The sequence below is a fragment of the Nasonia vitripennis genome, chromosome 5, assembly GCF_009193385.2.
Source record: "Nasonia vitripennis strain AsymCx chromosome 5, Nvit_psr_1.1, whole genome shotgun sequence".
Taxonomy (NCBI): domain Eukaryota; kingdom Metazoa; phylum Arthropoda; class Insecta; order Hymenoptera; family Pteromalidae; genus Nasonia; species Nasonia vitripennis.
The window spans coordinates 3824278-3837242 of record NC_045761.1 but is presented as its reverse complement, the minus strand read 5'-3'; the positions used below and the strand labels follow the sequence as shown (position 1 = coordinate 3837242).

The following is a 12965-nucleotide window of genomic DNA, read 5'->3' as shown; positions in this document are numbered from 1 at the left end:
GGTAAGACGCGAATATAAGGAGAGACTGGCTGCAGCGAGGCTCGAAAACAATCCGAACGTGAGAGCGCAGCTGCGGTGACTTTGCGGCAGGCCAAAGCCACTTTCAGCTGCTGTATAATGCTCGCGAGCTGTTTCCCTATAGGCGCGCCAGTAGTACGGCGGTACGCCTAGTCAGACGCTGTATATAGTGTGCGTATATACTATATGTATTGCACAGCGCAGATTCATCGACGCCCGCCCAGATTGCTTCTGCCACGAGCGTGAATCAGTGTTTTCGTGTAAATAAATAAATAAATACATATATATATATATATAATAAGTTATAACGCGCTCATGGCGCCGCTTGAAAGAGCAACTATGAGCGAAATTATAAACGTTTAACGCCGTCACGCAGATCTGGTGCTGAATGATATTTATAAGTGAAACAAGCTACTTCGTAATATACCGCGGCACATATCGTAGATACGCTCCTGTATAACACACAAACACACGTATACATTGTTCGCCGACGCGAATCGCTGATGCAATATTGATACTTCTGCGCGCGGGAGCTGAAAAATCGTTATATTCGAAACGTTGCGGTCAGTCGCGCGCAATACCCTCAGGATTGCCGCCACACAACGATAAAGTTATCAACAATCCGCGAGAGGTAAAGGGGTTGGACAAAAAAATCACGTATACTTTCTCCGCGACGCAAGACGCAAGCTCGCTGCGTGTGTATGTGTGCGCGTGTGTGTGTATAACCGTGAATCTGTATCGATTTCTTAGAAATAAAAAGCCATGTGTATTTTTCATTGTTATATGTACACATCCTACTGTACTCGCAATTATTTGTGTATTTTATCCTTTATTGTACTGCGCTGGGACCTGCAGCGCCAGAACAACCAGAATCTTGGATCTCTCGATATACCCAGAGCGTGTACGTATGGTATACTGCCTACACATATCGGTTTGATTCCCACACTATAGCAGCATTATTAGCTGGACTTAATCCTTGATATACCATATTCTCCGTATTGCCGTTACTCCGCCGTGATCTCTATATCACCCTAAACCCATCGCATATGTATATAAACCCTCTGGCCTAAGCATCGATTATGGTAAGTAAGCTCCATCGGGCCTCGATTAATCCATTTCATTTATTCCCTGTACGAATCATACAGCTATAAAGGTATACGGCGATTGATTCTCGCGACTTTCAAACAGTTCTCTCTGGCAAATATTCTTCCGAGTGTAGAGCATCGGGTTTGCGCGCGCGGCGAGAGAAAGGGAGCGACGGCCGAGAGAAGACGCGGGCGCAGAAGCAAAGGATTAACCTCGCAATAATTCATAGCGCCTGAATGATTGAGGATGATCGCGCGCGCGGCGAAAATCAGTGGTTTTCCCGCGCGCTGCGCTCCGGAATGCATGGGGCCCCTGAATTCTCGATTCTCGGCCAAAGGGAGCCGGCGAAATTGGCCCGAGCCCAGAGAGAAAGAGATAGACTCGCTCTCTCTCTCTCTCTCTCTCTCTCTCTCTCTCTCTCTCTCTCTCTCTCGCATTTATCGTTCCTTTTTCCATCTTTCTCCCAGTCCGCGGCCGCTCGCTCGTCGCAGAGTCCAAGATTAGATCCGTCGTTGAATTATTTACAAGCCGCGCGAGTAGAGCGTATACTTATATGTATATACATATACGGCGTTGAGTGGCACAGGCTTTCCACGTCTTTCTATATGTACACGCACAGGCTCTCTGTGATGTGGTACACTTTGGCTTGATGGACAGCGCGTTATATAGTCGGCTAGATGTAATCGGGCTGAGTGTATGCGTGATGTGTGTATACATAGGTATACAACGATCGGGTACAGTAGTAGGGATCAGAGAAATTATTTTGCGCCTATTCGTGTTCCATCAGTCGCCATAAAGTGCGTTGCCTACGTTTTGGCGGGAAGAAATGATTTATTTGCAAAGTCGCGGGAATATTTTCCGAGCCGTCGGCTTTTCCGCTGCACTCGTGAGAGCGACGTCGTGTTCGTATATACCTACATAGCGAGAGATTTTCCAAACAAGAAATGAGAATTCGGTGACATTTTTCTTCGTACAAGGGACGTCGCGAATATAGGGGCGACCTTAAAGTCAATGCGGCGACGGCGTTCTTATAGTCAGTGGGATATATATATATATATATATATATATATATATATATATATATATATATATATATATATATACACACGCGTCTCTAATTCCGACTTGTCTATTCCGACCTTCGACAGTGCGGCGCTTCCAGCGGGCTTTGGACCTAATAAGCACCGAGCATTTCCTCTTATTTTATTCCCGGGCTAAAAGCTCGCCCCTAACGCGAGACGACGTGGCTGCGCACTGCCTCGTCCGCAGCAGAAGAAGAGAGGACGTACGAGAGGAAAGAGAGAGAGGGTCTTCGCTGTGGTGAACTGTTCTTTGTATATGTACACACACACACGCCTTCGCGTACATGTATACACGTCGATGCCGTATATATCGTCGAGGCGAACCCGGAGAGGAATTTCCAGGCGAAATTCGTTCGTGCGTGCATGTGTATGTGTATATATAGGTATAGAGAGCGGGCTGCGCAACGCCGCCGTACACGCCAGATTTTCCGATCCGACTGCGTTGTGCATGTATGCGTGTGTGGAAAAAAATATAGACGTATATTATACAACCGCGCGTACATACAGATGACGAAATTTTCAAATAGTTGCATTTTTCTAACGCTTTTATGCAAGACTGCCGCGCGCGTATTTCCATATACGAATGCAGGCTTTTTCGCAGAGTTGTCGCGCCGCTGCTACGTCGCAGGAAAAATATTATCGCGAAATTCGCTCGCTATATTGGAATTTATCGAAAGTACGTCTTTTTCTCGGCTTTAACGCCCGTGCGCGCGCGCGCGCGCGAGAGAGAGAGAGAGAGAGAGAGAGAGAGAGAGAGAGAGAGAGAGAGAGAGAGAGAGAGATAGAGAGAGGGAGGGATTGAATGAGAATAAATATTCTCCAGAGGCAAGGCTGAACTTGGTTTGTCGACTCGAAGAAAATTAGATTCCATTCTTTTATAAAGCCGCTCGTCTGAAGGCGCAACGACGGCGTCCCGGCGCAAAGGCTACTTGCGTTAAACCGAAAGGTTGCTTCTTGCATAGTTAAACATTTCAAGTGGAATTTTCGAGTTAATTCGCAATTAAAAATTAATTACTTGGAAAAGCTCGACGTCGCCGCTATAGCGTCGAAATTGCTCGTGCCTTATGCGGAAGTCATTTTCTGCTACTTACTTCAGCTTCTTATAAGTATATACCCGCGTAAAGGCCGTGTGTGACACTTGCAACCTAGCGCTGGAAACATGGCAGCTAGTTGCGGATCGAAATTAAATAGCTTATATGCTATACGTAGATCGGTGCTATACGAGATATGTAGTCGTGTTCGCGGAAACTTCGCGTTTGAATTTTGCCATCAGGTTCGTTGGTTTTTTTTCACTGATCAGCCTCACATGCTGCAATCCTCGCAATTCGGCTGTATAATAGTCGCCGGATCGCAAAAGCTTCGATGCGCTAGTATAGGCCATATATAGGCGCTCGGAGCAAATAAAATGGCACGCTCGACCGACCGCGTGACTTTGATTAGCGAAAATGTCGCACCCGCATATTATCGGAAATGCGGTGCGCGCACTGCACGATGCAGCGGTCTTCAATTAACGTGTTGGACCAATCATAATTACAAGGCATCAATTGATTGACCTGTACATGCAGCTGCACACCGCATTTCCTACAATCAATAAGTTTAATAGCGATTGATAGCTGCCAGGCAACTGTCGCTCTAATTCAATTGCTATTGCGCCAGGACTTGCGATGTATCGACAAAAACGCTTCTCAATTATACATGCGCGCCGTTTTCCGGAAAACGTTCCGCGAACATTCATAAATACGGCCTTTTCAAACGGTATAATACCTTTTACTGCGCGTATTTGACGGATATATGTATATAGGTGCTCTTTTAATTAACGAAACGAATAATTTGCGCGCGCGCACTTTGCCCCATTATGCTGGCGCAAGCTCGCGTACTACACTTTCCGAGATTTTAATAAGAACAACAAATTAAAAATTTTTATTCATCTAGTTAGCTGAGTTCGAGAAGAAGTTTTAAGTTGATCAAAGAACATTTCAAACTTGGCCAAGATTTTAATTTAGAATTTTAAACTTCGCTGGAGTATTTCGTGGCAAACTTTTCTGACGTTTTAAATGATAAAATGCTGCATGATATTTTCTCTCGATACTTGCGCATTAGGGGGGGGGGGGGGTGATCTCGAGCACCGGCAAAAGTCAAAGTGTCTCTCGATACGGTTGGTACACGAAAAACTCCAACTCGAGTTTCGAAACTATCGTTCATCGTCGAACAAGTTGGCAATATATAGGAACGAAAATTAGCTCGAGGGATCTTACTGCCAGGTGTGTCGAACGCGATAAAAAGCGAAACTGATTTCATGATATGAAAGGTCTGTTCGAGTTCGAGAGGGCAATGCAATAAATATGAAGAAACTCGATAGCACATGGTTATTTTCTGTAAAATTGTATACTTGATTGAAATTGGCGTATTGTAACATAATTAGTATTATGCACTTGAAGTCACAGGTATGTACATTGTACCTATACATGTAAAACGATGAAATACATTTTTTACAAAATCACGAATCGTATTAAGTTGGCGCTTCTATGACTTCGTTGTTTAAGGCTTTGTATCTGGCCACGAAACCTTGATTGGATTCCTGTTTTACAAATAAGCAGCTGGTAAGGTTACGGACTGAGCGAAACTGCGTAATAAAGTGTTGCCGGTAATTAATTCAGACAAGTATCATGGAAAGTTGTGCAACAAATGAAAAGGAACTCCAAGCTGAGCTGCCTGTGCTTCAAAAGATATTGATCGTAACGATGCATCAATTATATTTATAACTAAGTTTATTATAGCGATTTTTATCCGAACCGTCGTTAAAATTTATGTCCAAGCACTTGTTAATATTTGAGAAATATGTGTCAGCATCGAAAATTTGATGCACCGATCGTACCGAAGTATAGCTTTGGACAATGAATTTTTTATCATTTAATAAATGAACTTTTGGTTGACTTTCGTCCAGTTATAACGGGCTTTGGTTTTCCACGTCAGACCGCTGTAAGCTTGGATTTCGCATGACTTCGGGCAAGGAGATCCGGTGACTCCACGGCAAAGGTTTAGGCGTCAGCATTCGTATCCAGTAACCAGGCTCGCTAAAATGTGTCGCGCGCGTTTCTCTTAGAAAACGAAATTGCATCCATATACTCTCGACGACCGGATTCACATTTTCTCAACAAATTGAACGAACATAGCTACATCTATAACAAATCTACATAATCTATATGTATAATTCGCCTTTGGCGCACAAGCACTCAACTTTCTGCGGCACAAAGTATACATGTATAGTATATACGAAGGGGCAGCACTCCGGTAACGACTTTGGCTCGCTCGTTCGCGATAAAGCCGTCATTCGTCGCACCTCCTTCCAATAACAGCCGCACGATTTCGCGTACGCCTTTCCGCGCCTCGTATAATCGCGCTCGCTTCTCTCTCTCTCTCTCTCTCTCTCTCTCTCTCTCTCTCTCTCTCTCTCTCTCTGTCTCTCTCGCTTCCCTCCGATAAAATTTTCCGCGTTTAATTACTGGCCTCGTATATACGCGTCCGCGAGTTCGCTAATACTCCTATCTCTGCGCGTTATTCGCGACTGGCATTTATGCTCGGCTTTTTGTGCAGCGTGTCAGAGCCCGGACGAGACGCGCGTATACACGGCGGGAAAGTGTCTCGGCGTGTGGGCGACAAAGCCCGAATAGTTCAATTATGGCAGCTCACCTCGTTCGCGCCGTTTTTCTTTCACCGTAGTCACGTACGGCGAATTTGCATTAGAATCTCATCGCAGGTTCATGCTATGAGAATCGTATTATAATCCGCGCGTGCGATATGCCAGACTGTTTTAGAATTTTATGAAGCTATCGCTATCTTCGCTGATGGGAGAGAAGGCTCGCGCTCGATTAAAATGGGAATACGTATAAGTCGCGGTTATAAGTCGATAGCTAATTGCTCGATGAAATAATAGGATATTCTAATTGCGGAATATTTTATTGCTCTGCGAGAGCAAATTATGAATAATTGCGGTACGTCTCGTTATACCGTCCGTCAGGCCACAGATGAGTATATATAGGAAAAGAGCACCTTTTCCATCAAACTCTTGAAAGTTTATTTTCATTTCTTTCATTATATCTTAAAAGCTTTTACGATGCCTTTACAGTATTTCATTACGCCAAACTGCGCCCCCTGCACTGGATCGACCTTCTTCGAACGACATTATTTATCAAGACTTTACTTTTTATGAGCTGCGAAGGGTCTCGATCATTCAATTACCGCGCGTTACATTGGATCAAGATGAAATTCCGTCTCTTCCTATAATAATTGAGACACCTGATTCGGAGCAACCGCGATTACTTTTTAATGTATACTCGTTCTGTCATCCCGAAACGCGCTGTATAACGAGAGCAAGACAGAGTTCAAAGTTCGGAGATGAATCTTTTTTAATCGGATACACACGAATTTGCATGCTCGAGCTGTCATCGCGTGTCGTCGCATAGAAAATATATAATAGCTCTCGGACCGAGGCTAATCCCGGGGCTCGAGCCAAATCACGTATTGCAATAGGTATACGTCGATACCCGGATTATCTCGTGAAGAGCAATTGCTTTCGGTAGCGCGCGGAGCGCTTTTCGATCCTCGGAATCAATTTGTGGCTCTCGTTGTTAAACTATTCGCGCATGCTTTTTTTATCAAAAAAGAGAAAGCCTCGCATATCATCTACTCGCATGTCTGTCTCCATAATACACTGCGTAGATGCATCGCGTCAAAGAGGCTTTCTCTTTGACATTCCCGAAAAGTCGCTTCGCTATTCTCCCGATCTCCGCGTAGTCTAGCGCGGGTAGCGCTTCCAAAAAGACGACATCCTTCTTTTTCGGAGCCAGCCGCGCTCAGTCCCATTATATATGTCGTCGTGACACACACACATGCGCGCACAGGAAAAAGAGCCGCGTATAAGTATATACACTGCACGCACGAGTCGCGAGTTCGCGCACGAAATCACTCGCGCGCGGGATATTTTTATCAGGCCATCGTCATTCCCGGAGCAGTCCCGGGCTTTCTTGCTCATAAAAATTCATAAAACACTACTATGCAGTAGTCGTTCCAACCAGCCAGCCAGCCAGTCGTCGCGATTCCCCGCGCACCCGCGCACGCACGAACGCACGCGTCCAAGAAGAAGAGTAGAGCTGAACCCAAACGGCTCGCATACATATAGGTATATAGGTATAGCTATATATTATAATATCATACCGTATACCTATAACGCGCAGAGCATTCGTATAATAAAATCCGGCGGCTGGCGCCCTCATCACGCAAACACAGCCCGGATATCGTAGCGCGAGCACACAGTACTATAGCTTTGAGCGATGCATAATATGTGTTCCAGTGCAGCTATAGAGCGGAGCCTCGTCGCTTAATTAGGCCGTTTTAATTACGAGTCGGCGACCGGCTCGGCTTGACTCGTCTCTCGACGCCGGCAGAGTGTTCTTCTTTCGGCAAGAGTAATTGTGAGGGCGTAATTAAGAGGAGAAGAGGGGGAGGAGACTGGCTCAGCGATACGGTCGCGATACTCTGCCTGTCTTTGACCCCGCCTCTCTTTTCTCGACTCTCCCGCGTTCGCGATTTTATACCAGCTCGCCGCCGCTGCTCTGATCATTCGCGGGCAAACGATCCGGCGGCGCGCGCATAGGATTTCAATTTAGCCCGGCTGACCGTGCGCTACATGTATATACTTACACTGTACCGTAGACTGAAAACGTCTCTGCGACAGCCCCTGCAGAGCCCGATGAAATATGCAGCGCGGCAAGAGAGTAGACCTTTTCTCTTATACACGCTCGACTCTGGCGGTTCCTTTTGCGCGCGCTCCTTCGTCGCCGTCGCCTTGTATATATAGTCACCCTTCTCTCCTGCATACAGGTACTCTTCGTTCGCTTCGATTGGTGAAAAAGCAGCTGCACCCCTGCGAGTCTATGTATACGTATATACAGACTCCTGCAGGAGGTGGTGAAATTTGCATAGGCTCGCGGCGCGCGTTGAATGAACATAATACCGCGTATGTACTCCGCTGCAGCGCGTATAGGGGAGAGAAGAAATTTCGCTGTCGATTTTAACGAGCAGCCGCTCGCGTTATTATATACAGCCCGCGCGATAACTTCTCGTCGTCGTCGTTGCGGGAGGAAAAAAATAATTAAGACTGCAAAGTGCACCCACCTTGAAACTGTGCTGTTTTCCGCCTACGGGGACAGTTTTACGAGTTCCATGATACAAGTTGCCGGCACTACTGCTGCTGCTGCTGCACCAGGGCATTATTCTTATTCTTCAGTGGCTGGTATATAGAGGAGGCAGAAAATACGCACGTATACACGCTATTAGCCTCGCCGGATGTTTATAGGCTGGGAAAAAATATGGCCAAGTATTGCGTTACACGCGTAGGGGCGTTCCGTTGCAGCGGATTTTGCGACATCGTACGGACCCCTGTCGTATCCCTGCGCATTTTTACTGCGCGAAACAATTTCGCGAGCTAAAAAAAGAAAGAAATTAATTTCAGCCACGCTGTTGTAAAGGAAGATGAGGGGGTGGGAAATAAAAACAAAAACGAAACGCACGCTTTAATAAAAGGCGTACGCGGGGATATCGTGAAAGCAACGTGTGTGCGTATGGCCGAGTCGTGGATGTATAGACAGAGTATAAAGTAGAAGTAGGGGACGAATAACGAAAGTCCAGGTAGAAAAAAATGGCGACTTTTTTATTACATTATTCCATAATATGCGGGGTAATATGTTACAGGTTTACAGCATCCCGCGCACAATCGAGACACCTCTCTCTCTCTCTCTCTCTCTCTCTCTCTCTCTCTCTCTCTCTCTCTCTCTCTCTCTCTCTCTCTCTCTATTCGTGTGTATATATTTATACTTATATAATTCTGAAATTATATATAGCTGACGATCATTCGTTTATTATTTACATTGAAGTCGCGCGAGACCTGCGGCCGCGAATACATGACTAATAGTCTCCGGAGTTGCTCGTCTCTTCGTGTCTATATTTGTGTATGCGCGAGAGCATTGACATGAACACTCGGGCAGCTTGACATTATTTCTGTCCTCGTCAAAGTCATTCCTGGCTCCATAAAGTTCTCATGTCCAATTTCGAGGGTTCGATGTTATCGTTGTAGTACAAATCGTCTTGTACACAGTATCTCCCTCTCTCTCTCTCTCTCTCTCTCTCTCTCTCTCTCTCTCTCTCTCACTCTCTCTCTCTCTGTCTCTCGCGCGCATCTCTATCATAAGTTATCACAGATTAATCAAAAGAAGTTCACATATATTTATATATTACGAGTGTGCGATGCTTGGAGGGAAAACATTCGTTAACATATTTATGCGTCGATGAACAAATGTGGGTACGTTTCACGATTATTTGCAGTAGCAAGCTCGAGAGGCGAGTTTTCGATAACCAAGATCTTTCCGCGCTGCACATCGAACGCAGGTCCTGAATGAATGTTGAATAAAAATCTCCAAACTCATCGAGCGTGTCGATTTTTTTTCGTTACCATATGCCATATGCTTCTCCTCCACAGCTCTTCGACTCTGCGCGGACTACTAGTTTTACCATCGACCGGCTATCATTGCCATTTATCCGCGCATCTTTGCCGCTTTGCTCGAATGGATCAAATACAGGAAAAAAAAAACGATAGCGCACGCAAGAGGTATACACACACGTACTACTCTTTCTCTCTCCATGTGTTTGTCGTAGGTGCGCGAGAGCACACTTGGATCGGTCGTCTGCCATTAGCCGGCTTCGCGTATGTATATACGGTACATATACAGCCGCGCAACAACGAGGTCATAGCGGGGTTGATTGCGAAAATTAGCCGGTGCAGCGCACCCGGTTAATTATTTACTCGCCTTGTTATATAGCGTATATAGCTGACCTCCACGGGCTATGAGCGTTTTTCTCTCATTGCCTTGCCACCGAAATATTCACGAGGTCATTACTCCTCGTTCTCTTCCTTCTCTAGCTTACCTAGCTCTCGGCTCGCCGCGCGTTTATTTACAAAACGCATCCTGGATGTTTTCCTTGGTTTCGCGAAATCCTTTCTACGATTTGGGGAAATGGGGAAATGATTTGAATCTCTGCTGTTACTGCTGCACTGTGATAGAAAGCGAGCGAAAAAAATATATGCCACTGTGTCGGAACTTTCGAAGAATTTTTTGGTAAATTAAAAGAAAATAGAATAGAAATAAAAGCGACTATACTCCGAAAACAATTTCTATAGACAAACTGAGCTCAATTTGTTTTCCAAGAAATAAACAAAGTGAACTTTTCGTGTTCTGGGGTGTATATTTCGCGAAATTCGACGACATGCAGCGTTTTATTTTTCACCCAAGCGCGCGAGTTTTTGATAAAATCGAAACAAGGACGCGAGCTTGCCGCAATTGTTAGATCCTCGCGCTTCATCATTTTCCGGCGTGTGTAAACTGCGCATGTATATATAATCGTCCTTTCTCTTAGTGGCGCGCAAGTGTCACGGTTTTTTATCTTTTATTTTTTTTACTTTGAATACCCGCTCTCGCGCACGGCAGGCGACCTTTTTGCCTCGCTTCTTTTCCTCCTCGACGAGTCGTAGAGAGGGGGAGAGAGAGAGGGAGAGAGAGAGAGAGAGGGAGAGAGAGAGAGAGAGAGAGAGAGAGAGAGAGAGAGAGAGAGAGAGAGAGAGAGGGGAAAAAAGGGTGGCCGCCGCGAGGGCTGCCGGGGAGAGCGTCAGAACGTGAATAAAAAAAAGAGAGGGAAAGACGACCGGCGGGTGAAGAAAAAAGTACATAGTTATATAGCTATACGTAGCGTACGGGGAGAAACTCGCTAGTTGGGAAGAGAGGAGGGCGAAAGGGTAGGACTTTGGTGCGTCGTCGTCGTCGTCCCGGTATAAGAACGTCGCAGCGGTGTAGGACGATAACGATAACGAAACTTTGCTCGTTTTCCGAGGCGTCTCCTCTGCTCGTTGCCGCTCTCTTATACGCCCTCGGCCGAGGCTCCTCGCGCGGAAAATTTAAGCTAACGATACACCTTGCGGCCTTCGCGCGGCCCGTGTCTCCTCTTCTCTCTCTCTCTCTCTCTCTCTCTCTCTCTCTCTCTCTCACTCCACCTCCGGAAACGTCCCATCGTTTCCGCCGGTGCAGGCCGCTAGCCGAACGCCCGCCCGCGCGCGCGCATCTCGGCCAAACTGTGCACGGTGTGCAGCATGCACACATACAGATATACAGGCGCTAGCTAGGCCATTAAGAAAATACAATGGCACGCGCGCCCGCAAATGGACTCTTGCGTGCGCGAGTGTAAGTAAACGAGTCCGAGAGAGTCTGAGAGGAGTAGTCGAGTATGTATATATATATGCATGCTGCCGGCTGTTTAGCACTAATCGTAGGCAAAGTGCGTAACGCGAGCGCGACTCTGTATGTATAGGTACACGCCTTTTACCAGTTTCCTCCTCTATTGAGCTGAAGAGTCGAAGCAAGGACAGGACGACTGTATAATGCAGCTCGATGATGTTTCGTGTGCAGCGAGAGAAAGACGGAGGAAGAGAGGGAGGTGTGCATCACTATACTCGCAGCCCTGGTCCTCATCGAATTGATCCGTAGAAAAACTTATGTATTTGTACATATACGTTAGACAGACGCACGCATGCACACAACGCGCACTTCACTCGTTTATGTATATAACGTACAATGCATACATTCGTATTATTTTTATACACGTACACACATACACACCGCGAGTACAGCATCATCAGCGTCACTCAGACGTACGGAATTATTATCATCATCATGATCAGTGTAATTATTATTATTGTTATCGCATAATATATGGCACACTCGTATATATATATATATATATATATGTATATATATATAACGTTTGTCGAATCGCCGCGCGAATCAGCGGGGCTGTCGCACAGCACGCACACATGTAAACAGCAGATCGTCTCTGCTCTTTCGTTATTCACAGAACAGAGCACTTACGATGACGAAACCGGCGTGTAAGAGAGGCCCCGCGCTCACTGGCCTCTGTGAGTGATGCCGCGTTCTCCAACGCGGTTCTTGCCTGCCCACATCGCATATCGGATTACGCATGCGCGAAACTATACAGATAAGGACTTCTTGCCGATCAAATTATGTACACGCGCGATATTCCGATCTCTATAACTGAATGCCATGCGTCGCGTCTACAGTATGTTGTAATAGTCGCAAACGTGCTAATCGTACATAGAAAATTAAGAAAATCTAAAAACTGCACGAGATCAAGTCAAAATCGAATCAGTCGAGGCTCGCACCTACGTATAATGTATGATACAAATTCATCGCGAAATCGCGAACGAGACGAAGACGAAGAAGACGAAGAAGAAGAAAGAAGCTGCACGCGTTCAGCGTAGCCGGCGCGATGATCATCCTTGGCTGTGGAGCAGCGTTGCAAGAACCGGCAGCTCGAGATCGTCCAACGACAAACAGTTGGCCAGCTTGCTCCCTTACACGTAGGTCGTTGGCTATACGTTCGGCGTAGCACCGGGACAGCTGCTCGTGATAAAGCTCGGCTGCTGCGGCTGCTGGCTGTTCTGGCTACTGTCGAGACTACCTGCCGCCTGTAGCTGTCTCGCGGTCTGACCGGCCTCGCCGCTCTGTATGCTGAAGTGCCTGTAGGATATGTACTCGGGCGGCACCGCCTGCTGGTCCCGCTTGGCCGCCTCGCGCTGCTTCTTCACCTTCGGGCGACAAGCGAGAGAGACACGTAAGTATAATGGAGAGGAAAAGAGGGACCAATCAACGCTCGTGG

General features: G+C 46.4%; 2 protein-coding genes across 6 annotated transcripts in view; both read right to left on the bottom strand.

The window, feature by feature from the left end:
• LOC100121893 (eisosome protein SEG2-like) overlaps window positions 1-8548 on the bottom strand; it is a 49417-nt gene extending 40869 nt beyond the window's left edge. For both annotated transcript variants that reach the window (XM_031932236.2, XM_031932238.2), the window contains exon 1: window positions 8361-8548. In XM_031932236.2, the coding sequence (XP_031788096.1) occupies window positions 8361-8456 (96 nt within the window). In that variant the 5' untranslated portion in view covers window positions 8457-8548. The remainder of the gene's footprint in view (window positions 1-8360) is intronic.
• A 326-nt stretch (window positions 8549-8874) lies between these two features.
• The window catches only part of LOC100121996 (protein artichoke), a 113824-nt gene continuing 109733 nt past the window's right edge, over window positions 8875-12965 (bottom strand). For all 4 annotated transcript variants that reach the window (XM_031932235.2, XM_031932234.1, XM_016988257.3 and 1 more), the window contains one exon: window positions 8875-12894. In XM_031932235.2, the coding sequence (XP_031788095.1) occupies window positions 12679-12894 (216 nt within the window). In that variant the 3' untranslated portion in view covers window positions 8875-12678. The remainder of the gene's footprint in view (window positions 12895-12965) is intronic.